Source organism: Branchiostoma lanceolatum, chromosome 9 (genome assembly GCF_035083965.1).
Source record: "Branchiostoma lanceolatum isolate klBraLanc5 chromosome 9, klBraLanc5.hap2, whole genome shotgun sequence".
Lineage (NCBI taxonomy): Eukaryota > Metazoa > Chordata > Leptocardii > Amphioxiformes > Branchiostomatidae > Branchiostoma > Branchiostoma lanceolatum.
Genome location: NC_089730.1, coordinates 21,245,242 through 21,270,885, shown reverse-complemented (window position 1 = coordinate 21,270,885; position 25,644 = coordinate 21,245,242). Strand labels below are relative to the sequence as shown.

At 46.2% G+C, this 25,644-nt stretch overlaps 3 protein-coding genes across 3 annotated transcripts; 1 reads left to right on the top strand and 2 right to left on the bottom strand.

Moving 5' to 3' along the window:
- Positions 1-600: 600 nt before the first annotated feature.
- Positions 601-6,637, bottom strand: LOC136442723 (centrosome-associated protein 350-like). Its single transcript, XM_066439666.1, has 8 exons — positions 6,482-6,637; positions 5,870-5,918; positions 5,457-5,597; positions 3,382-3,793; positions 2,828-3,167; positions 2,319-2,510; positions 1,525-1,776; positions 601-927 (listed from the first exon to the last, which is right to left on the bottom strand). Exons 1-8 carry the CDS (start codon positions 6,635-6,637, stop codon positions 601-603), a joined length of 1,869 nt encoding a protein of 622 aa, XP_066295763.1.
- Positions 6,638-8,114: 1,477 nt separating this feature from the next.
- On the top strand, positions 8,115-9,468 carry LOC136441679 (uncharacterized). Its single transcript, XM_066438115.1, has 2 exons — positions 8,115-9,021; positions 9,255-9,468. The coding sequence occupies exons 1-2, from the start codon at positions 8,301-8,303 to the stop codon at positions 9,353-9,355; spliced, it is 822 nt and encodes a 273-aa protein (XP_066294212.1). The 5' UTR covers positions 8,115-8,300; the 3' UTR covers positions 9,356-9,468.
- A 3,794-nt stretch (positions 9,469-13,262) lies between these two features.
- LOC136442722 (centrosome-associated protein 350-like) lies at positions 13,263-25,602 on the bottom strand. Its single transcript, XM_066439665.1, has 17 exons — positions 25,450-25,602; positions 24,351-24,490; positions 23,824-23,867; positions 23,125-23,331; positions 22,559-22,643; positions 21,610-22,413; positions 20,711-20,962; positions 20,082-20,237; positions 19,306-19,419; positions 17,751-17,954; positions 17,204-17,362; positions 16,627-16,740; positions 15,886-16,190; positions 15,284-15,417; positions 14,515-14,825; positions 13,670-13,801; positions 13,263-13,273 (listed from the first exon to the last, which is right to left on the bottom strand). Exons 2-17 carry the CDS (start codon positions 24,439-24,441, stop codon positions 13,263-13,265), a joined length of 3,123 nt encoding a protein of 1,040 aa, XP_066295762.1. The 5' UTR covers positions 24,442-24,490; positions 25,450-25,602.
- Between the last annotated feature and the right edge of the window lie 42 nt (positions 25,603-25,644).

Genomic DNA, 25,644 nt, shown 5'->3' with positions numbered 1-25,644 from the left:
TCTACTGCTGTTCCAAACCAAGCATCTACACATGTATTATAATTGTTACCCACCTGTAAGCCTGGCTGCCCTGCTGCAGGGTTTTCATCAGCTGTTCCTGCTGCCTGTTCTGCTGTTCCATGGCTGCTGTGACAGCTGCTGTCTCTACTGCTGTTCCAAACCAAGCATCTACTATAATTGTTACCCACCTGTAAGCCTGGCTGCCCAACTGCTAATTTTTCAGCAGCTATACTGCTGTTTCATGGCTGTGCAGCCTGTGCTTATAGCTGCTATCTCTACTGCTGTTCCAAACCAAGCATCTACACATGTATTATAATTGTTACCCACCTGTAAGCCTGGCTGCCCTGCTGCAGGGTTTTCATCAGCTGTTCCTGCTGCCTGTTCTGCTGCTCCATGGCTGCAGTGACAGCAGCTGTCTCTATTGTTGTTTCATACCAATCATCTATTAAAACTGTGACCCACCTGTAAGCCTGGTTGCCCAACTGCAAATTTTTCAGAAGCTACGTAACTGCTGTTTCATGGCTGTGCAGCCTGTGCTCATAGCTGCTGTCTCTACTGCTGTTCCAAACCAAGTATCTACACATGCATTATAATTGATCCTCACCTATAAGCCTGGCTGCCCTGCTGCAGGGTTTTCATCAGCTGTTCCTGCTGCCTGTTCTGCTGTTCCATGGCTGCTGTGACAGCTGCTGTCTCTATTGCTGTTCCATACCAAGTATCTACACAATCATGTATTATAACTGTTATCCACCTGTAAGCCTGGCTGCCCTGCTGCAGGGTTTTCATCAGCTGTTCCTGCTGTCTGTTCTGCTGTTCCATGGCTGCCGTGACAGCTGCCGTTGCTGCGGCCGTTGCTGTCTCCGTGGCCAGCCTGCCTGCGTCGTGAGCCTGCAGCGCTGAGGTCTGGTCCAGAGAAGCAGTCTTCGCCTAGGGACAGATATAAAAAATCACAGTTGAAAGTTGAATTTTCTAAAATGTTACTGAAATAAAGCATGATGTTGTACAATGAGAATTCTACATGTAAGGTATGTAATAAAAATCTACTGAATTCAGATGGATCTTTGAAAAAATAACCTTGAAACAGATTCCACTGTATTTTTTATTCACCAACATTAGATGAATTTCCTATGTATTTTCCTTGTCCTTGGTGCTGAACAGTGTATTGTCGAGGTCTTTTGTCCTTCAAGTGAATTCTCAAAAAAAGTGCTGTCACAGTTTTCAACCAACAAACCAAACCCAACGGGTGTACTCCTAGAATAGGCTTTCAACCTGCCAATGTCTTTACAAAAGCCTTTGCAAACAGAAGCCCAAGGACCCAAGTCTCACCTCAGCCAGTTGTTTGGCAGCCTCTGCCGCTGCCCTTGTAGCTTCCGCTTGCGTCTCTATGAGTTTGCGGGCCGACTCTCTTATTGTTGACGAACATATACCTTCCTTAAATCTAACCTACGAGCATCTTTACAAGCCCTAACAGAACAGCACTGAAAATAAAAACTATCTTTGCAAACCCGGGAACCACAGTCTCACCTCTGCCAGTTGTTTGGCAGCCTCTGCCGTTGCCCTCGTCGCTTCTGCTTGAGTCTCCATGAGTTTCCTCGCTGACTCGTTAATCGTTGACGACGCCTCGTTCCGGACGTGCGCGATGGCCTGGGCGGCCTCGGCTGCGGTACTGGCGGCTTTCCGGCGGGCGTCCTCGAGTTGCCGGCTGGCCTCCACCGCCTCCTGTCGAGCCTTCATGGTCAGTTCCGCCATCTCACGCTCGTGCTGCTGCTGACGGGCCTGGGGGGGGGGGGGACAATCGGTGAATAGTTTCATCAGCTGTGGGTTGGTAACTAGATGATAAAGTTCTTTATATCCTCAAGTGTTGATCTTTGCTGGTGTTTTGGTGTCAAGTTCTGAGGAAGGTGACAGACGGTCACTGAAACGTCAGTGTGAATAAAACACTTCTTTGTGTACCAAGAATCTTTTTATTTTGGTGACAGTCAGTTACATATACATGTACATGTACCTTCCTCAAGGCGACACTGACTGGTTCTACATGTACCTAGCAACAGTGCAAAGTTGAACCAGTCAGTTGTCCTCAGATCACCAAAATGTTTGTATTACATTTTCGGTAGTGCACATAAAAAGTTGTTTCACATGAAGAAAAGGTGCCATGGACATGACTTTACTTGACATTATCCTGCAAATCACCAAGTACATGTAAGCCCTAATTGTGGGTGAAATTCTGGCAGACTGCTATATCTTCCTTGTTTGAAAAAAGACAACGTTCTATGGACACGAATTTCCTTGAGAAAACGGTGACACAGTGCAGACATTACCTTGAGAATCTGCGCCAGCGATACGGACTCCTGTTGCGCCATGCCGACGCCCCGCGTGCGCTCCACGTCCCCCAGCTGCCGTACCGACTCCTCCACAGACTCCAGGTAGTTCAGCTCGGCCGCCATGCGGTTTCCCAGGGAGGCGGGGGAGTAGCGCGACCCCACAGTGTAGGACTCTGAGGTGGGCAGGGGCTGGAAAGGACAGTAGTTGCAAGGTTAGTTTTGCTGTTAACAATATCAAGTTTCCATTGGCAGGGATTCAAGAACAGGGTTTTGTGGCACTAACTCTAAGCTGTAAAGGACAGAAGTTGCCAGGTTAGTTTTGCTGTTAACAATATCAAATTCAAATAGATTTTGAAAGATGAGATCACTCATATTTGCATTGAGTAAAAACTGACTACCTGAATGAATGATATGTTGGAAACTTAACACAAAACTGTTGAAAATGTGCACATCTTAACAGCCCATGCAATTCACAAATCAAAACAATTTCAAACACCACGACCTACCCGAAAGGACGACCTTGGTACGTCCCTGTCGTATCTACTTGTGCGGTAGTCCCTCCTTCCCTCTACAGGGGAGGGGGTTCTTCTGTAACCCCCCTCTGTTGGAGAGTACACCCCCCTCCGGGTACCCCCCTCAATGGGGGAGGGGGTTTTCCTATGCACACTGCTGTCAGTGGGGGAGGGGGTCTTCCTTCGTGTGCCATCTATTGGAGAGCGTGAGCGGAGATCTATGGTGTAGGGGGAGGTTCGAGGGGGGTCTGAGATCTGAGGGGGGTCTGAGTGGCTCCTGGAAGACTGGCTGTGGAGGGGTTGTCTCTGTCGGGAGGGGGTCTCGTCCTCAGAACTGTGGTGATACGAAAAAGACAAGATCACAGGATGTTAAAATGACAATACGAATACAACACTTTTTGCCATTACTTGAAATTCAACATTCAATCTTTTCTAAACATTTTCCTTCAGAAATCTCTGTACATTGGAAATGGAATTCTCAGATTGAGGAACCATGAAGGGGCTTCTTGATTATAATTTAGAAACAGACATAAACTTTTTCCACCCACCTAAGAGTTAAGGAGGAGTTTAAGGTGTCTTCGTCCTTGTCTTGAGCCGACCTTGAGTAGTGGCTCGACCTTCCTGCACCCTCTCTCCCGATTGGCTTAGAGTGGAGGCTGCTACCAACCGGTTCCCTTGGCAACGACCCATGACCTCTATCTGATCCGTAACTATGACTTTTTGCCCCATTGGTAGGGTGGAGTCTGTCGTCCATGTAACCGGACCCCCTGCTGCCATGTTGGTTCCCTGTGATGTCATCCCTGTAACCCGACCCCCTGCTGCCATGTTGGGGTCGTGAGGTCGTTGAGCTGGTAAAGTCTTCCTCGTATTCATCTGGTTGTGGGGAGGGGTTTCTGTAGGGGTCGGCGCCTCGGGGGGAGGGGGTCCGGGACTTCGGACGGTCGGACTGGGCGTGTCTTACTGTGAAACACATATAACGGTATAACACTTAGTCTACACTGTCAGCCTTGTCTGTCCCTAGCTAGAAAAAAAAAAAGCGTAGCCAAGGACATTGTTAGCCTTCTTAGCAGGCTCTTTGAGTCAGGCTTTTTGGGGGCTTACAATGTGCTTATTTTCTGATGGTAGTGCCTTTTTCCCTTTTACAGTTTCAATCTGACAATCAAATGGGAACCAAGTAAAACACAAAGGCTTGATTCACTCATGATTCACTCAATATCAGCAATGTCAATACAGTCAAACCTGCCCAAGGCGACCACCCGGCGGACCGAGTAAAAACGGTCGCGATGGACAGGTGGTCGCCATGAAGAGGATTCCACTCACCTGTTTCCAGGTCGAGGTTTTCAAATACAGAATGTAAATGGATGGAAAATTATGTGAATTTAGACAGCGCGACCCCCGCCAGGTTCAATTCTCATTGACAGAAAGATCCTACAAAAATTACATTTTCCGTTATCATTGTAATAATTGTATACCGCTACATCGTGAACAAATTTTCGTCATAATTTTGACTACAAAGCAATGGCTACAAATCGATGCCTCGCAGCGCCCTCCCGCATTCACACGTTACATTGAATAATACACACACAAACGCACATCATCGAAGTTAAAGACAAATCCCTAGAAAACACCTGCTGGCCCCAGCCTTTTTTGGGGCGCTGACCGCTGGATAAAAGGGGCAAAAAGTTTTCGATCTGACAACTAAAGATGAAAACGGAACGGTGATTTTGTCGCGCCGCGCCGCCAAGCTCTGTGCGACCGCATCGAAAGGTATTAGTCAGTGCAGCAGAACGCACAGCGTCCAATAAAGGTTTGTGAGATTCATGGAAATAAAAAGAAAATAAGAATATTAATTTTCATAAATAACTAGTCTAAGAGTATTCGTAAATGTTCATACACAAAAGCATCGTGTTTTAGAAAGGTCAGTGGTACGCCAAATCCGGGCCGCCCCAAATCCAAGATGGCGTCGGGACCGAGGAACAACATTTCTCGCCCGATGTTTTGCCAGCCGCGAAGTCATTTTTCGGCGGTGTTTAGTAAGACACAGACACATTTTTGTTGAAAATACAAGAAATAGATAGTAATTTCTGTGAAATCTGACTTTTTGACGCCATGCACTACGTATTCGTTCTGAAAATTGAGTTTAAACCGAACTGAGTTTGCGGTAAACTATAAGATTACGATAGGCACAACGACATCACAAACATTTGTCTTTACAATGTTTATAGGGGGAACGTTTTATTAAAACACTTCATGGAGGAATCGATGCTATAACATTGCTATTCCATATATTTTTGTCCTTATTTTTGTCCTTCAAAGTCTTGAAAACATTTCCGTGAAATCCGACAGCAAAATGATCCGATGTCACCACACGCTTGAAAATTAGGCGGCCGCCATGGGCAGGGACTGTGCTCTGTGCGGTCCCAATTTGTGGCGGTCGCGGTCGCGTTGGACGGGTGGTCGCCTTGGGCAGGCAGCTTAATGCTTGTGCCTATGGGGAAAATTTTCGGGACCGAGTAAAAGCGGTCGCCATGGCCAGGTGGTCGCGTTGAAAAGGTGGTCGCCTAGGCAGGTTTGACTGTATATTGAACCAGCCCACTTCCACAATAGGGGTGTCAGGTTATACCTTTTCTTGCCTCCTCATACTGGCGTGTGTAGATGTTGATGACACTGAGGCTGTCCCCCCTCGGCTCCTCCCATGGGTACTTCCTCCTCACTGTCTCCTCGCGAGGCTTCCACGGCTCCACAGGCTTGTAGTGGTAGTCGTCTGGGAAAAGGCGGGAAAGGTGCTCTAATTCATATCAGTTTACTCTACTAATGGACGAAAATCGAGAATACTCAAGCATTAAACATTGAGTATTTGTTGATATCAACTGAAAGATATCAAGCTTTTCTGCTATGACATTATCAGAGAAAGAACTGACATGCTAAGTAAACTTGTAAGAAGATGCCAGCAACTCAGAACATCTAAAACTGGCACTATGAAATTTACATGTGTACATGTATTCTACTTCTAGAGGTATGTTACACAGCGCCTACCTTTCTTGGTTGAAGCACAAAACTCGGGCTTACTTAATGTGTCTGCAATCTGAGGAAATACAATGTAAGATTGTTGCTAGAATAGCATATCAGCACTGGCAATTTTCTTCAGAAATTCTTGGTGTATTCAAAGTTTGCACTGATGAGCTCAAGGAACAAAAATGTAATAGACTAAATGACTGGTAAGTTGATAAAGCCACTATGGCCAATTGCTGAATAAAACAACTTTTTGCACACAACCAAGTCTTATATTCACGCAAAATTTTCGGTGACCAATTGTCACATTCTCCAGGGCAATTCTGACTGTTTCAGATTACATTACAGCTATACTAAATGTAGGTGTAGGTGTTGATGCTTACAGATGCAGTCCCAAATTGCCCTGAGGAAGGTGACGGACGGTCACTGGAACTTTCAATTGGTTGAATAAAACATATTGTTATGCACCAATAGTCTTATCATTCAATGACTTACCCACCTGATGAAACTGCTCAAGGATGGAACAATAATTATTATTGCTATAATTATGAAAACATACTGACCTTATAATTCAATAAAAGAAAATGTAACATGAGAATGCCAGACTAAGATGCCGTGTGATGAGGCTATCCCTACCTTCTTCCCAGGAGGCTGGTCCTGCCTTGTGCTGTCTAGTGTGGAGTCCGTGAGAGTTCCCTCCGACAGGGACCCCCCGCTAAGCCGCCCCTCGCTCAGACTGGAGGTGTTACTTCTGGTTTCCTCCTCTACTGCTGACAGCTGAGGGGGAAACATGTACTTTAACCTTATACCTGAAATAACAAACTTTGCCTTTTTTTAAAAGAAAAACAATGTACATGTAGGCATGGGCCATTCTATGTCAATTGATCAAGCAAATGTGGAGAAATAATTCGTAAATCGTATTAAGGAAATTGTCCACGCTTTAGCCCATGCATTTTCTTGTTGAATGGCCTTTTGATACATGCGCAGTAATGTTAACTTTCATAATTCCACCGGGTACCCTAAGACTGAAAAAAAACTGTATATCTGCAATGCAGTGTAAGTGGAGTTTTCCCTAGTGTACATGTACGATCATGTACGCACACCTCAAATATCCAGGTGTTCATTCTTTGAAGGGTCTCAATGAACAGTTTTTTTAACGGTCTTAGGTGCACAGCAGAATAATGAGAGTTCATGACTTGTGACATGTCGTTTCTTTTTGTCATGTCTTTTCTGTGCACAAAGTCTTTAATGAATCCATAAGATATGTCTGTAAGTACTAAAAGCTACGTCCAAATGAGATTGAAGATGAACGACACTTTATCCTAGATTGTCCACAATATCATGATAAGCGCTCAAAGCTGTTCAACCTTCTTTTCACTTGCTCAACAGAATTTGATACATTCCATTCTGTAGATAAATTCAAATACATTCTAGAAGGAGACAACCCTTACTGTGTACAAAGAGGTAAATATATCAAAGAATGTTTAGATCTTAGAAGTAGTAGTGTAAGTGATAGTTTAAACTCGACATGTTGAAGTATTTGTACTAAGGTTAATTATTTTGTATCTCATGGTTGTTGTTTGCATGTTTAGTTGTAGAAGACCTTACGGAAGTCGCTGTACTTTTGTTGTGTCAATAAAGATTTCCTTGTAAGTCCTTACCCCGAGGTTTCCCCTGGCTCCCCCGAGTGTGCGCCCTGACGGCAGTCTCCAATCCAGGCCCTGCCGCACGTGGTGCCCGCGGTACGCCGCCTGGATCTTCGTCGCCGCCAAATCCTGTCGTCTGGTCCGCTCGGAGTCAGCGGCATGCTGGGTAATACTGCTGATGCCTGGGGGGACAGTTGAAATTGATTGGCCTGCTCTTTCCATACATGAAGTTTGTTTGTTTGTACCTTTGTTTATTCACGAGAAGATCAAATCGGCACACAGGCTGCTTTTCTTGGGGTCATGAGGGAAGAGGTAAGGGTCAGATAAATCATAACAGAGATACACATTCATTTGTGTCCTAACTAAACACACCAGTAAGGGTAGGACAAGTCCATTGGCCCGATGGACTGGAGCAAATGAAAGTGTCAATTGGGAAAGTTTACTACCCTGCTGGCTTGAACGGGCCAGTGTGATGTGGGTAAATGTTGGTCCACTAGCTGCCAGCGGCTCGTCTGACTGACCAGCCCTCGAAGCTTGCCAGACGCATAGTTGTCTTCTGCATCCTCTCGATCGTCAGTCAGACTGATGACTGTAGGTGTAAGTGAGCCTGACCACCCCGCGACAAGGAGCGCGTTAAGCCCCGCGAACGAGGTTCCTCGAAGACTTCAACGGCCAGTCGACGTCCCAAGGGCGGACGTAGAAGTGCAGAGCGGCGGCTCAGCGGCGGGGACGGCCGCGGGCAAGAAGAGACAAGCCCGAAGAGACGCCATGTGCGCCGGGATGGGCGCCATGACAGTTCAACGCCTTCGATGCCAGTGCTGAGCGCCGTTCCCACCCCTCCCGGGGCGGACAGGCGCCGAGGTCCCAGTGCAGCACTTCGAGAAGAAGGCGAGGTGTCTTCCGACCCCGAGAAGAGGGACACTCGGCGGAAGGATGGCAACAAGCGAGGCGGAGGCGCCGATGGCGCCGATGGCTCTCAACAAGAGGGAGAAGTCAGCGAGAGCGAGAAGAACAACAACGTACAGCGCTCACCAGTTCCGGTGACGCCCAGCGGTGACGTACGTATTTCTGCTCTAGAGCAGGGTTTCTTTTTGCTTTCAGATAAGCTGGACACCTTTCAGGAGATGGTGATGTCTCAGTTCGACCAGTCGACATCCAGGAAGCGCCACACTTCGTCTCCGGAGGCGGACGTCCCGGAGAAGCGGCGGCGATGCGACCGAGGTCGACAGCGGTCCCCGTGCCGTGACGAGACGGAGGAAGAGAGCGTCAGCGGCGGTTCCGAAGACGGGGAGACTGTGTGGAAGCCGTTCGACCCGACGGACACGGTGGAGAGACATCGCTGGGTCGCCGACGGCATCGTCTTGGAGGAGACGGAGGCGTACTTCAAGCACGACAGACAGTGTCGGGGCGCCGACTTAGAAGCGTGGCAGAAGAAGTACGACTTGCCGGACAACGTGCCACCTACGATGGTGACGCCGTCTTTCAACGACAACGTTTCCAGGGCGGTGATCGACAACGACAAGAAACAGGGTGAGCTGATCGTTATGCACGATAAGTCGCTCAAGTCGATCCATTCTAATTTGATGCAAGTTGCTACGCCGCTGATCAACCTATGGCAGTTGATTAAGAGATGCAGTAGTGAGTCGTTTGAAGAGTTGCAGCTAGACATGAATGACTGTGCAGGGACAGCCCTTCGTCTGTTAGGCTCGGTCCATACCCAGCTGGCATTTACACGTCGTTCTTTTATTGCTGAGTCTTCCCAGAAGACGTTCCGGGAGCTCTTCAAGACGCCGTCAGAAGATCCCAACTTCCTCTTCTCGCCGGACCTGGGGACGAAGGCGAAGGACCTGTCGTCAGAGAGTAAGGTCCTGTCCGGGATGCTGACGCAGACGGAGAAGAACAAGTCTTCCAGCTCAGGACGTGGAGGTCGTCGCGGCGGCGGCTACAGACCTTCAGGCGGAGGCTACAGACCTTCAGGCGGAGGCTACAGAAGCAACCGCTACAACTACTTGCCGAAGCCAAACTACAGTCGAGGTGGCCGTACTCGACAGTACTACAACAGAGGCCCTTCCCAGTCTTTTCAGAAGCAGGGGGAAGGAGGGAAGCAGGGCAAGTAGCAGTCTCATCCTTGACAAGAGAAGCGGCTCGGTGTTCGACCGACCTTCAACGTGTACCCGGCACCTCTCAGATGCTGCACGGAGGCAGACTAGTTCACTTCCTTCAGAAGTGGCAGCAGCTCACCTCGGATCCGTGGGTTCTACAGTGCGTCAGAGGGTACAAGTTGGAGTTTGCGACAACGCCGCCGATTCAACGCCGACTTCCATCTTGTCGAGCAAGAGGTCCCCAACAAGTGGAGGTCCTCAACGAAGAAGTAGAAGTGTTACTTTCCAAGGGAGCGATAAGGGAAGTGCCTTATCACAGCACGCAGTTTGTCTCGACTTTGTTTACAGTACCCAAGAAGACGGGGGGTCTAAGACCCGTGATCAACCTCAAACCTCTCAACAGATATCTGCAAGTTCGGCGGTTCAAGATGGAGGGTTTAGGTGTGCTGAAGCATCTCCTACAGCCAGGCGACTTCATGGGAAAGGTGGATCTCAAGGATGCCTACTTTACCATACCGGTAGATGTGAACAGTCGCAGGTTCTTGACGTTCCAGTGGCAGGGGCGATTTTACCAGTTCCAGTGCGTCCCGTTCGGCGCCGCAACCGCACCAAGGGTCTTTACCAAGGTACTGAAGGTGCCCATCGCCCTGCTGAGAAGACAAGGCTACAGGTTGATTGTCTACCTAGACGATGTGCTGGTCTTCGGACGTACGAGAGAGGGCTGTCGAGAGGCGCTGATGGCAGTCCTACAGTTACTTTCCAGCCTGGGCTTCGTCCCAAACAGAGAGAAGTCGATCTTGGAGCCAACACAGCGCATTACTTTTCTGGGTTCAGGAATAGACTCTCTGCGGATGATAGCCTTTCTACCCGACGGCAAGGTGCAGGAGTTGCAGCAGCTAGCAGTTGCTACACTTTCCACGGACAGTCTCATCACAGCAAGAGAGTTGGCGAGCTTGATAGGGAAGATGCAAGCCACGACAGGGGCAGTCTGGCACGCACCACTGCACTTCAGAAGTCTTCAGCGTCTGCTCATCACAGTTCTCAGAGTGACGAGAGGGAACTGGGAGTTTCTAGTGCCGCTGACAGAGGCAGCTCGAGCAGACCTAAGATGGTGGAGGGATCAGCTATCCAACCACAACAGTCGCCCAATCCTTTTGCCCACAGCAGACATGGTCGTGGAGACAGATGCATCCAAGATCGGATGGGGCGGATTCTGCAACGGCGTCCACACGGGAGGCCGCTGGTCAGCAGAGGAGAGAACAGCACACATCAACGTGTTGGAGCTGCAAGCTGCCTCCCTCGCAGTCAGAGGTTTCTGCAGGGAGTTACAGAGCGGGCACATCAGAGTTCGCTCCGACAACTCAACAGTGGTGGCTTATCTCAACCACCTAGGAGGCACGAGGTCGCTAGAACTGCTGAGCGTAACCTTGGACCTGTGGGAGTGGTGTACGGACAGGAATCTGTCCATTTCAGCAGAACACATCCCAGGGAGAGACAACGTGCGGGCAGACTTCAGCTCCCGGCATTTCTCTGTGGCCACAGAATGGACTCTGGATCGGCATACGTTCCTAAGTCTTCAAGCGACTTTTCCACTACTCTCGAAGGGGGTGGATCTGTTCGCGTCCCGAACCAACCACCAGCTACCACAGTTTGTGTCCTGGCACCCAGAGCCGGAGGCAATCGGGACCGACGCCTTCACCTTGAAGTGGAACGAGTGGGGGATGGCTTATGCCTTCCCGCCCTTCATTCTGATAGCTCGCACACTACGGAAGGTGCAGCAGGACAGAGCTCAAGTGTTGTTGATCGCTCCAGTCTGGGATACAGCGATTTGGTATCCAGTCCTGCTAGAGATGTTGGTAGGAGAACCAGTTCTACTACCCCGCCACGAACATCTACTCACACAGCCAGAGTCACACAGACCTCATCCAGAGGGGAAGAAGCTGCTACTAGCCGCTTGGCCTGTTTGCGGAGACAACACGGCATGTATGGTCTTTCGTCAGGAGTTAGCAACATACTCTTGGCCTCATGGAGGTCGGGAACACAGAGACAGTATGCTGCGGCCTGGAACAAGTGGTGTGGCTGGTGTGCTAGAGGGCACTTTGATCCCGTTTCAGCGCCTCTGAGGGAAGTTCTGGATTTCCTGCTGTCCCTTTATGAGAAGGGTCTACAGTACAGGACCTTAAACGTGTACAGGTCCGCCATCTCTACTACGCATCTCCCGGTAGAGGGCCAGCCGCTAGGACAGCATCCTCTGGTGAAGCGCTTCTTGAAGGGAGTATTCGAGTTGCGTCCAGCACTTCCGAAGTATTCGTTCACCTGGGACGTGAGTAAAGTTCTTAAACTTTTACGCCGCTGGTCACCAGCGGAGTCTTTGTCACTTAAACTTTTGACTTTGAAACTTACTATGTTGATAGCTTTAGTTTCGGCGGGAAGAGAACAGACTATTTCTTTATTGGAGGTCAGGACAAAGAAGAAGATTCCAGGAGGAGTTTGTTTCGTTGTTTGTAGATTGTCTAAATCCTCTCGTCCAGGTAAGGCCACACATGAGGTGGTCTTACCGAGTTTTCCTCAGGACAAGAAGTTATGCCCTGTTCATTATTTGAAGAAGTACATTGCTAGGACAAGGACTTTCCGTTTGTGCGACAGTTTTTTGTTTAGAGCCATGGTGGAGCCGCACCAGGCCGTTACGTCGTCAACGGTTGCAAGATGGTTGAAGTTAGTGCTGCAAGAAGCGGGTATTGATACGGCCAAGTTCACAGGCCATTCAACGAGGAGTGCGTCAGTATCTGCAGCAGCACGGAGAGGTGTCTCAGCCAGTGACATTATGAGGACAGCTAACTGGTCGTCATCGTCGACTTTTGAGAAGTTTTACAGGAAGCCAGTGAGAACTTGCAGTTTTGGTCAGAGTGTCCTGGCCTCAGGCTGCTAAGTCACCTACAGTCATCAGTCTGACTGACGATCGAGAGGATGCAGAAGACAATTACAAATTGTACAAACCTGTGCAGGACAGGTGTAGTTGTCTCTGCATCCCTCGTCGTCAGGCAGACTCCCACCCTGAGAGAGGCGGAATCTACTTGTTCCTGTGAGGTCCCTCCCGATGCGACTTCGGCCAGGGATTTCTGCTAAGTAGACTGGTGCGCATGCGCAGTGTGGACCGCAAGGAATTGTGGGAGACTAGAGGGTGACCTTTCAACTTTGGAAGCTACCAAATGGAGGCTACGGGGGTGGTCAGGCTCACTTACACCTACAGTCATCAGTCTGCCTGACGACGAGGGATGCAGAGACAACTACACCTGTCCTGCACAGGTTTGTACAATTTGTAATTTTAGAATTAGATACATGACTAACCAACCACATGCCTAAAAACTACAAAACTGGTGCGTTACACCAAATGTCATAGACTCATACAAGTTGACTTTCAGAAATATGTAAAAAGTATCAGTTGTCCTAGATCACTCATATTCACAAAGCTTTGGTACACAAGTAAACAGTTACCAGGTAGGTCCCCTTTGAAGGCGGTGTAGTCTCTGTTGGAGGTACCTGGGAGAACACCTGTCGGTTGTCGTGGCGACGTGTCCGCCCTGCTGTAGGCCCACCGCCCTGCACCGGGAGGCGATGCTACAAAATGTGCAAAATGTCAGTTTTTAGATGATCAGCTTTAAACATGGCTTAAAGCTTAGCTAAGAAAATATCACAAAACCTTTCAGCTGTCTTTACAATAGCCTGATTCAGGTTACACTGACCAATCAAGTGTAACAGTTTATTCATTAATGAATCTTTAGAATGGTCCCATCCATTAGTAAGTAAATACATGTAATTTCTTCAAGATCTTCAAGAACAAATTAAACAAGCACAATTACAAGGTAGTAAGATAGAGGACCTTAACGAAAGGAAGAAAGTTATCACATGAATGAGTGAACTAATGAAATGTCATTGAATGAATGAAGGAGTGAATGAAATGTCCTTCATTAAACGAATGAATAAACGAATGGAGAAAAGTAACAATGACCATCCTTGCCCTCAAGCCATGAATGAATGAGTGAATAATTGAATGAATGAAAAAAGTGACCACTGACCTTCTTTGCCCTCCAGCCCCTCCACGATCCTCCGCGCCTCTGTCTCTATCCTGTCCTGTAGCGACTCGGCGGTGGCCTGCAGCGCAGCGATGCGCTCAGCTTTACTCCTGCCGGTCGAACTGCGGTAGCCGCCTGAAGGAACAAGGTGTGTACAAAACAAGGTCTTAGCTAGCTATGCGTCCATGCGTCTTTTGGACGCCCTACACTGAAATTACAAAGACATTAAATGTCCTGCAGCGACTCGGCCGTGGCCTGCAGCGCCGCAATCTGCAAGCCTTACTCCTGCCTGTCGAACTGCGGTAGCCGCCTGGACGAACAAGGTGTACAGCAAGAGCTTAAGTCTAGGTTATATATGCTGTAACATTTTATCACAAAAAAGGTGTTGTAGAGAGGAACTATAGTTGACAAGAGTGTTACAGTCATCCACACTAGATAGCTATGCCTACATGTATATAGCTATGCCTATAGCCTAGGGGTTATAAGAATAAGAATTTGTTTTTTGCTAAATCGTTATATTATAATTACACAAATAAGGCCTGTTACTAAAATCAATCACAAAACCACCCAAATGTTGCAAAGTAATGCTAGCGCTATGTTAACTATGTTGAACGTAAAGGCATTACTATGAAAAAAATTAGCCAGCTCTTCTACATGTAAGTGTGTACAATATGAAACAATCAGGAAATCATCTATACAGTATCAGTATACTGGCTGTCCAGTTCTGCAACTAGTAAGACGGTAGGCTGTATTTTGGTCAAATTTTTGCAATTCTGCTTTCTGGTTTACGTTTTATTCGAGGTGGATGGGGCTATTCTAGTCTGGTTCACTTCATTTAAATTCCTCACCAATGGGGTATCTCGAGTAAGTTGAGCTGTACGGCCGCGAGTGGGAACCCCCCACATCGTAACCACCGTTGCCTAGTGACGCCACGCCCGACCGGGCCGACACCTCCGGCTGCTTCCCGTGGAGCTGCTCGATGTACGCATCGTGGAAGCTGATTGGTCGATCCGGCTGGGCGACGGCCTCCCTGCCGGAGGGGATTCCCTTGATGGAAATGGAGGGGCCGGTGGTTGCCGGGGGAATGGTTGTCGTGGTAACAGAGGTTGCAGTGGGTGCCGATGTTCTTGACAAGACAGCAGCTGTCTGGTCTGGCAACCTGGAAATGCAAATATGTCATGGGTGAATTCAAAGGTTGTTCCAAGGAATTGGTCATATTTCAATTAAATTGGTGTGACTTCAAGTCATAGCAGCAACGAAATGTTTAAGAATCATTCTATCCTAAATAAGAAGTGCTAAAAGATCAACCTTCTCCCTGCTGAAGTATCCTTAAATTGGCACCAAAGCTGTATTGGTAGCAGGGTAAGGCAGCAGGAAGGAGGTTAATAAGAGACTGACTCAGTAAGCAATGTGGAAAACTGTTTAATTCTTTACCACAGCCGTCCTATCATTGTCATCTCAGAACTAACAAAATAAGATTATGTATGGCCATACTTATAACCGTCCGTTATATCATGAAAACAGGAAATGATATCCTAGTGTGCAGCTCTACCACGTGTGTGCTAAAGATGAAACATGCTGCAGAAAATTTGATGTTGAATGGTTTCGTTCCTTCACCTTTCAGAGTCAGGAGTGACGACAGGTGTCCTGTCCTCGCTGGACACAGAAGCACTGGAGGCGCTCCAGGGTCGCTCCGCGCGGCGCCCTGCGTTCTCTTTATCAGACTCCTCGCTAGCCGTGGGTCGTAACATCTGGGGAGGGGGGCGACATTGGGAAGGGTGAGAATCAATGTGAAGGTCATGGGGACGGTAGGGGGGCGACATTGGGAAGGGTGAGAGCGTAATGGTCATATAGGAAAGGGAGTGGATAATCTTTAAGTGAAGAAACCTACAATGAAATCTACAATGGAGGCCATCTGAGAAAAGGGATCTCAAAGGCAGCCATAAGCCTGCTGAAAACATCCATGACCGCCAAGACTTCCATTGTGAATACCTTATTTGCAGAAATCCTATACTAAGTCTAGATCTTAAGATTGGATCATCTTTAGGTTCTGCAAGTTTCCTTCACAGTAAAACGTATGTGTCTCTTGTCCTCGTGGAATGGGTGCCTTTTGGGCAGATCCATGTAATCTGAATATATTCTTTGTAGAATTCTTATACTAAGTCTTCAGCTTGGTTCATTTCTAAGCTCTGAAAACTTTTCTTCAAAGCAAAACTTACATGTCTCCTGTCCTCGTGGAATGGATGCCGCTTGGGCAGGTCCATTTCTCTCCCGGGGGGTTTCACAAACGTGCTGCCCTTCAGCTTTCCTCTCCTCTCCTCCCTCGCGTGCTCCCTCCATCCCTCCCTCCTCTTCTTATCCAGGTCATCCAGCATCTTCTGTTTCTCCTCCTCGGCTTTCTTCTGCGCGTCTCGCTGCTCCTTGAGTTTCCGTTGTCGCTCGTTCCGCTTCTTGTTCATGTAGCGGCGGACCTCGCTGTGGTCGTAGTGGCGCAGCTTTGTCGCGGGAAGCTCAGATTCTTTCACTGGGGGACGGAAATCATACATATGAGATAAAGCCTATTAAGAGAGACTGAAAGATCCTCCATGCATACCTCAGTAACTTAGTAAAAATGTATATCATTCATAGGTTTAAAATACGAACAAAATCACTAAATGCAAAGGGTCAATGCTTACTAATGTAAATTGTGTTTTACTTGTACTAAGAAAAATGAAACAGTTTCTTTTTTGTAGTTTTCTTCACATCTTCCCAAATTTTGATAGAAGTTGCAAAATCTACTCATTACTGAAAAGGAAAAGGGAGAGGAGAGAAAGAGAAAGGTTCTAACGGGAGAAGCATTTTATGCCTTTCTGTTCTGTTACAAGTATTGGTCACGGTGTATAGTATACTACATGTATATGGTGCCGATGTGTTATATTAATAGTAATATATTGCACAGCACAGTAAGCATTCAGTGTTACCAGGAGAGGCCTTGGGTGCCTTCCTCTTCGCAGCCTTGCTGGGTTTGTTCTGAGCTGCAGGTTTGTCCTGTGCCGCGGGCTGCTCTGACTTCAGGGTGCTTGAGTCATCATCATCTGGAAACAAAAAACAGGCATTGAGTTCCTTAATACGCTATATGGATAAAAAATTGTCAAGAAGCCTTGCATGTCAATCAATTTTCATGCTGTCCTAGTGTCTGGCATGAGGAAACAACAAGTGGCATTATGTGGGGGGAACACAATGTTTGTAATCACCAGAGAAATCGGGTGTCCCCTGCAAAAGGAGGGTGTCTAATTTCTTTCTTTTCTTAGCATAGCTACATGTAGCTCTCTGCTAGCTAATAGCCTACTCTGCATGAAGACCACCTGATATACAGTCAAACCTGCACCAGTGACCACCTCTTCATAAAGATCATGTTTTCAATTTATGCCCACTTTTTCCCATTCACCCAAGCACTAGGAATCCTGTTTATAATAGCCACCTGTCTATTGTGACTATTTTTCTAGTCGGTCTTTATAGACAGGTTTAGACTGTATTTAATCATCTCACCACCCTTACCAGACTTGTCTAGTTGTAGGTCGTCGAACACCCCTCGGGCTTCCTTGGACAGGACCTCCGTGTTGGGAGCCTTCCCATCATCCATCGCTGCTGGGGGATGCTGGGATAGGTCCTCCAGAGGATGCTGGGATAGGTCATCATCTGATGACATGTCTTTGTCTGGAAAAATAAAATGTAGGAATTAATTTTTTTCAACCTGTTTACGACTTCAGCCCCATATCAGTTGGGATGAAAAGTGCATCTCACACGATTTCTATATCTCTCCGTGATAGAATACACCCCTGGCAGCTTAGCTTAGAACTGCAGCTCATTACTTGCAATGCTTTAATTTTGCTCTTTCTCATCTCCTGAATTCTCCCAACATAGAACTAACCTTATCACTTAACTGCCCTCTAACAGTTCACACTAGAACTGCAGCTTGCCGCTAGCAATAGTTTTATCTTCCTTCTCTTCCTTACTCCCCTCTCCTGACTTCCTGCCTGGCACAGCACAGAGCTAACCATATCACTACTGCCCTCTATCAGTTTTTGCTAGTACTGCAGCTTACCACTAGCAATGGTTTTATCTTCCTTCTCCTCCTTACTCCCCCCTCCCGCCTTCCTTTCCGGGACGGAGCTGGACTCAGAGGTTGTTGACATCTGAGTGTCCTTGGTGGGAGGTGAGTACGACCGTTTTGGTAGCTTAGGGGGCGGACCCAGCACCTTCAGGGCGGCCTTCTGGCCCTCGCGCCATGCTGACGTCGTGATGATGCCTACAGAAACAAAACCAACAAACATTTCTATGGACTAAAAATTCCTGTGGACACATTCCTGTACAATGTCTAGAATTTTTGCAGACTGCACACAATACTAGACCATTAGGCATCACCCCTGAGGTGTCACCAAAAAATTAATTATACCTACAAAACAAAAAGGGCAGTCAAGTTACTGAAATCTTTGTCTACACATGCCAAATATATTCTTTGTGAACAAAAGCAGGGTACTGTATTCATTTTGTTTCTTGGGGACTTAATATCCAAGTTAAAGTGGAAGGGAAAGTAGGTTTTTGCTACATGCACGTTCTGAACTAAATTTGTGGTTGAAACAATTCTGCTATACATCAAAAATGCATATTCACTGTGAATTTGTGGTGGTGAGATCACTGCAAAAAAAGTGGAAAAAAGAAACCACTGCAAACATTTCAAGATATACAGTGGTGGGGAGTAGACAAAGTTACATACAGTGAAGAAAATGGAAGTCAGAAAGAAAGAGCCAAGGCATCAGAAAACTGAAGAAAATGATTCACTGAGAAATATAGAAGGGACAATTAGATAAAGCAATCAACAGTGAACAGAGAAAAGTCAAGAGGCAAGAAAAATAGACAGAGTGCCGTACAGTGTAGAGAGGAAAAGTCAAAGTAAGTGGCGAGGCTCCAGAGTAGTGATGACCAGGACAGGAGGCCGTGGGATGGGGGGACGGGGCACACCTCGGGGAGGGGGGTGTCTGGGGCAGAGATACACACAGAGGAGAAAAGAAACCTGATTCTTGTTTATGAAAACACAACAATAATTAACTAAGAAAATAATACAGACACAAGAGAAAGAAAATATGATTCCTGTACAAAATTAAACGGATAAGAAATCAATCAAAATTTAAAGGAAGGAAAGATGGGACAAAATTAATTTAAGACAGGGCTCGAAATACTTTTTCTGCACTAGTGGAGGTAACATTCAAAACCTTCTGCACCAGTCATTTATGTGCCTTTCAGTCAGGTAAAAATAATGTTTTGAATTTGTTCCTGGTTTTAGAAGACAAGTTCTCGTGGACAACAAAAGTGAACGGCTGACAAAAGAATCACGAGTAAAGACAGGAAAGTGAAAAGTTCAAGAGTGGCAACATAGTGCCTGTACCTTTCTTGCAAGGCCTGGTGTTTTGGGTTTCCAGAAAGCGAAAATGACTACTTCTAGAGTAACACTGGAAGCAGTGCCTGTTACATTTCTTTCAAGGTCTGATGGTTTTTTCTTGTATATGAAGACAGCAAAAGTGAACAGGTAAAAAAGTCAATCACAAGTAAAGGAAGAAAATGAAAAGTTGAAGAGTGATATCAGAAGCACAAAACTGTACCTTTCTTAGAAGGCCTGCTGGTTTTGGCTGCCTGTGGCGCTCCGACCTTCCTCTGTGGTTTGGGGGACTTGGTCGCCGGCGCAGAAGCAGGGCGGGGCGCTGGTCTGGTCTTGGCTGCACAGGGACAAGAACAGGAGTCTTAAAATTAGGTCAGAAATAGCTAGGCCAATGTTTTCAAAGGACTTTCAAAACATTTATTAATAACCACTTCTACATGTATGCTCAATTATTCTTGAGTCGACACTAACATTGTACTGCACACCAGCTACATGTTGTAGGCATTAAGATTGAAAAACTACTATATATGAATTTGTTATGAACCCACTAAGACCATTATTCAGTACTGTAACCCCCCTTCATGAAAGCGTATTAGTCCAAGATAGAGCCTCATTCTCAGAAAGACCCATGCTGTCATTCTATGTGTTGGAATCCTGGGGGTCAGGGAATAAACCATGTAGCTCCACAATCTCTGTCTTAGCTCCCTGTATCTGCTTCCAATGACCTCAACATCGGTCCACAACATAAATGTCATCTCTAACAAACTAGTGTAAGTGTGCACAAATGGAATATATGATATTCACCAGTCCTAACTGTGGAAGAACTTTTAGGACTAATTAGGTGGTCCCTTATTTTCAAGAATCCTGTCTACACTAGCCACCTGTCTAGCTACTGTGACCATTTTTTTTTCAAAGACCTTATATTATAAACATGTTTGACAGTTCAGCTATACTTATTAATGAACGGGCTAAAAGCTGAATGAAGTCCCAGTTTTTTACCCTTTGTTTTTTCCTTCCTTTTCGGCGGAGCTGCTGCCTCCCTGCTGCCCTGACCTTTGCCCCCAGTGTGACCTTTGCCCTGCTGCTCTGCCAGCTCGGTTTCCGTGACGACCTTGCCGTCCTGGGTCCTGTACTTGGTGGCCGCTGTACTGAACCCTGGGAAACAGACAACAACTCAATATTTTTAATATCGATCTAGTTGCATGAGTGACTGTTATCCTGTGCCTCACAATCATTTCCGGGTCGTTGGGGGACAAGGTAGCAAATATAACATGGCGCTTCAAATACTTACATATTTTTCTGAAACACTGGATTGATTTGTTATCATTGTTAACTGTAAATGTCATCAGAATAATGCTGCTGTTTTATCAGTGACATCAACCAATTACAACTCTATCTAGCTACTTTCAAGAAAATTATAAAGCTAGGCAATTCATCCATTAGATTGTGAGAGAATACATGACATACATAATCGCACACAAAATATAATACATAGATTTATACATATATAGTGCTAAAATATGACATGTCTTTCTTGCCTATGTTTTAAACATGATCCACCCCCAAGCAATGCCAAAAACACAGGAAAAAATTCAAAGGTTTCTAAAAATAGAAGTCATGTGACCGACCTTTGTACTCAGGAGGGGGCGGGGCAGACTTGATCTTCCTGATCCTGGGGGTGACCTCTGACCTGACCTCTGACCTGTAGGGCTCCTCGCCCCTGGATGCTACCGGCTCCTCTGCTGAGTGTAGCCGCCGGGATGACAGGTCATCGTGCTCCGTGGAGCGACCTCTCCTGGTGGGGACAGACCCTGCATCCTCCGCTGCACCGGCTTCTTTCCTCTGTTTCCTGATTCTCTCCTTCAACTTCTCCAGCCCATCTGTAAGGAACGCAGGGCTCAAAACATTAGTTGGAAACTACATGTACATCCAACCATCAAGACCATCTACAGTAGACTCCCTAGAGTGTCACATAGTCTCGGTTGTACAAGGGCTCGCTCCGTCCTCTGCTGTAGAGGTCAACGGATGATGATGATGATGATGTAAGGAACATACATGTATAGCAGTTTTTAGTACGTAAGGGTTTGCAGGGCTCGACAATCATTTATGGGAATACATAAGGTACACCATTGGTGCACCTAACCTTAAAATGTAGGTGCACAGACAAATATTGGGTACACAACATACAAGAAATTTAAGGTTTTATTTTTTTCTTCTAACACATCAATGTCAAGAATATGCTGTATATTACAAGACTTAGTACCTTTACGCACACAGAGTCTGAGACCTACATAAATAAACACAACAACCACTGTAAAAATATTTGGCTAAGACTCTTAGTAAGAGCTCCAATTTTGTGTGCACAAAACATACAGTATGCTCCCAGTATTTCCAACTCTGGTGCAGAGGGATTTGTGTACTGTACTGACCGCATAAACTTGTACTACTACATGTACTAGTCCTTTGATTGAAGTGTGGCTCTCCACTAAAACAGGTAATGTGTGGTTACTGAAGGTACTGCACATACCTGAGCCTCCCAGCTCCTTCTTCTTCCTCTGCACCACCTCAAACTTCCGCACCGGACTCTTGGTCCTCGTCAGCGCCTCAGCCGACATCTCGTCGGGACGGTAAAGTTCCGGAGGTTTGTCTGCCGACGGACTCTTCTGCGTGCTCTGCGCGACTGGGCTCCCGATATCAGGTCTGTCGTTCAGGAGATTCGTGACGTTAGAAATCCCCCGGCTGTAGTCCGTAGGAAACCTGTCTGATGTCGTTCTTCGTTCTGCGGCGGTACCGGAGTCCGAGTTGAATCTGTCGTCGGCACGTATTCTGTCTCGCGCAGAGGAGAACAGAGCGCCAGAGTGATTCGCTCTTGAAGGCGACGTTGTTTCGTTGTCTAACAAACCTGCGCCGTGATCAGCACCAACCCGAGCTGACGTGTCGTTTAGAACCTTCACGTTCGTGCTCGAATCGACGATGCTCGAGTCAGCACGGTCGTCTCTCGTACTCCTGGAAAGGTCGGTAACCGTGTAGGTCGGGGCGAACAGGTCTACCGTGTTTGTTGTTCCGTATGCACTTCCGTACCCGCTATTTCCCGCGAGGACATCCTCGGAACTGTCGTGATGGGAGGATTTCGGATCAACCGCCGACCGGTAAGATTCGAGAGGATCACGGAATTCCACGCGCTTCGATCGATCTCTGATGGGATCTGATATTCCAACCGGGCTGCGAGATCGGTACTCCCGTGAAGGTCGGGTCAGGTCAGAGGTCAACCCGGGGGCTGTGTAGCTTGTTCTGGATGGTGGTTGGTACAGGTGGTCTGTGTACTTCCCATCTGGGTGGAGACAGACAGACAAATTAAAATAAGTCATATTGCTTAAATGTGTCAAGTTAACTAATACTCTATTGACCAATTACAAATTTGGTGCCGAACGGCTACTTTAGCAGGCAGAAAATAAGAGTTCTGAACGTATACTCACCCATCCTGCTGACTTTCCGGGGTGCAGCGGCGACTTCAGGTCTGTCCCGTGGGTATCTGTCTCTACTCCTGTAGTCTGTCGTGCTCTGGAAGGGAAAAATAAGAAACAAAACAACACTGAGTCTGTGCTCATTCCTTGATAAAGACTGTAGCTGATCAGTCAAAAATTTGGGTAACTCCAATTTATTGTGTTGGCGTTTACAGTTTAAACTCCATTCAGAATGACTTCTACCAACACAGATGAACTTTCAAGTGAAGGTAATATATCAGTGTGGTCTAAAACTGTTGCCAGACATTGACAACAAATTAAAGGAGAAAGAAAGTTATTTTCTTACACAATGTCAGGGCTCCCACCAGAATTTTTTTCACAGCACGCACACAAATGGGTCATCGGGTACGTAAGATTTATGAAGGGTCACAAGGTAAGAACCTTGTGACCCTTCATAATTCCAGAAAGAAACACCCCTACACTGGCTGATACAAATTACAACAGATCACAGCGTGGGGGGCCCCTATGCTCAGACTAAGCTGGGGAGATCACTGATTGTGCCATGAAGTCCTCCTTACCTCGGGGTACCCTGTACTGGTAATCTGGTATGACGGGATGTGGTCCATCAGCACACTCCTGTCGCTAGGCTCCCTGTCGTATCGCCGTGACGACAGACTGACCCCACCTGGTAACATGTACCTCCCCGCATTGTCGTCCGTTCCGTTGCGGCTGGCGTCCATCTTGAAATTCTCGGCGTCTTCGATCCTGTTTTCTGCCCTCCTCAGCTGGAAGAAAATTTTCTTATCTTGAATTAAAAGAGTAATTTAGACGATCAAACTATCATTTAAGAAAAATTATAGGCTCAAAATACATGTGATCCATGATGTAATACTTCAACTTCTATTCTCTATAATATGTGATCCATTAGTTTAGACAGTTTAGATATAGCCAACAATTGTATTTAGTACCAGTAGCCTATTGTTACAACAAAGTCAGACACAGTTTACTGACGCATGTATGTTTTTCCCTATGTTTTCCCATGTATTTGCAATTAGCCCACGGGTATGAACTTGCAATAAACTTCTCATTAAATTCCAAGCCTGAGTGTATTCTATTTGCTATAGCTTGCCAAATTGCATGTTGTTGATAGTTTTTCTGCAATTTGAACAATTTTTTTTTCAAGTTAAAATTGGTCACTGACTTATTGCATGATGCAGATAGATACGCATGGCATTCAAAATAAATAAACAAACAAATAAACAAGTTTGTGAACTCACCACAGACTTGGCCTGACCCAGCTGTTTCCATGCTGAACTCATGGCTGGAATACAACAAAATGTTCAACAATCAAATTGGTGGCTAATAAAGAATAGAATCACTACAGAACATACATGTCATTATACCAAAGTGTCTGCAGCTTGATTAAATATTTGTCAACAAAGACAAACCAAGAAGAATTACAACTTTGTCATTATCTATTATTTTACATCATGTTCTTTCTTCCCAGTACTAGTACTTTACTACTAATAGTAGGCACTCAAGAGAAATGTTTGAAAAGAAGTCAAGAACAGAGAGAGGGTTCAGAACTGAGTCACGAATGTCATCATACAGCTTATCCAAACTAAGGATCTTATCAACTTATTACGTGTAGTTATTGCCAGTTCACAATCAAGGAAGTAGAAGGAGCTTCTCAGAGTACTCTGTGTGACCTAATTAACATAATATAACTCAAGTGGCATATATTAAACTTGACAGGTGACTGTACTGTGAATTCTTGAAAATGAAAGTGAAACAAAGACTGTACCCGTTAGAGAACCGCCGTATCTCTCCGGTGACGGCCCACGCTGCACGAGAGACGGCTCGCCGACACGACGGGCGCGGATGTTGGACGCCATGTTTTGACACTACTTATCTATCTTTTAGTTACAACAAGAAGTCCTGGTCCTGTAGGAGATAGGGCAAACATACATGATACATCGTCGGTGCACAGATGTGAAATATTCTGTTTATTATTCTGTTTAATACAGTAACTTGAGTGAGATACCTTTAAGCCTGAAAATAAAAGCCTATCATAAAAACAGGGATTAACTAAGAACAATTTGACTTTATCTGTGAAGGTGATGCAGCTTACAAGATGTCGTAAACAAGATGTTTTTATAATGGCAAGTTCAACTTCAAGCAACGTGTGCCCAAAATAATTCGTCTTCTTAGGATTTCCTGGTTATTTGCCCTTTGTGATGTTACAAGCTCTGTAGGTTAGTGGGACATGAAGGAGAGAGTCTTCTAATGAGACTGAAGACAGATGTCCACCTTCATTTCTACCTTGTCAAGGACCTGGAGGTCAAGGGACTAGGTAGACAGGTAGATATCTAGAATTTCTATATACCAACCGACCTATTGTTATACACGTACTATATTACATAGCAATTATTAGCTGTGCCATTTGTGCACACGCAAAAATTATACAGGGCACGGCAAATAATATTCAGGCTTGAGACCCCACGGCTGCATGATAATTTGATAGGGCAACAAAATCTACGGACTCTGTGGTCATTCAAACAGCTCAGACATAATTTTGCAGGCTTAGATTAATCTGAGACAACAGCAACCAGATCAAAACTTACGCCGCACGGTGACGATCACTCAAAAATATACATAGACGTTATAGTTGCGGTTTTTTCGTATAATTGAGAATCTACTCCTGCAGCTAAGCTGCGATCAACAGTAAAGAAAACATGTACGCTCGGTGGAAGCCGTGAATCACTGGGATGACTCACATCACTGCCGCCGCGCGGCGCGCATTGTTGACGTTCTAAGGTGACAAAGAGCGCGGGACCGCCATCTTGTTGACGACATCGTTCGCGATGGGAAATAACCCGTCTAGAAGGTCAAACAACACCTACCATTCCAGGCACGCTCTTTCCGGACGGACTGTGTCATCCTTTAGGTTCGAATAGAGGCAAACATTTAATGTATGCGGGTAAAAATCGTCAATTTCGCTTGAAAAAATACATCGAGAGAAAAAACGACTAGGATGCCGCCATTTTGAAATTCAATTTGGCGCTATGAATGACGGGATAAAGCACGCCATCTATCAA

Bases quoted from the DNA above. Each gene is read 5' to 3' on its own strand.
- LOC136442723 (XM_066439666.1), bottom strand. From the start codon at position 6,637: ATGTTTCCCCCTCAGCTGTCAGCAGTAGAGGAGGAAACCAGAAGTAAC. The intron at 5,598-5,869 runs GTAGGCGCTGTG...GCCTTTTCCCAG, and splicing joins TTGTGCTTCAACCAAGAAAG to ACGACTACCACTACAAGCCT. The intron at 2,511-2,827 runs GTAGGTCGTGGT...TGTCCTTTCCAG, and splicing joins TACCAAGGTCGTCCTTTCGG to CCCCTGCCCACCTCAGAGTC.
- LOC136441679 (XM_066438115.1), top strand. From the start codon at position 8,301: ATGCCAGTGCTGAGCGCCGTTCCCACCCCTCCCGGGGCGGACAGGCGC. The intron at 9,022-9,254 runs GTGAGCTGATCG...GAGTCTTCCCAG, and splicing joins CGACAACGACAAGAAACAGG to AAGACGTTCCGGGAGCTCTT.
- LOC136442722 (XM_066439665.1), bottom strand. From the start codon at position 24,441: ATGGCGTCCAACATCCGCGCCCGTCGTGTCGGCGAGCCGTCTCTCGTG. The intron at 23,332-23,823 runs GTGAGTTCACAA...ATTTTCTTCCAG, and splicing joins TGGGTCAGGCCAAGTCTGTG to CTGAGGAGGGCAGAAAACAG. The intron at 22,644-23,124 runs GTAAGGAGGACT...TTTCCCTTCCAG, and splicing joins CCAGTACAGGGTACCCCGAG to AGCACGACAGACTACAGGAG.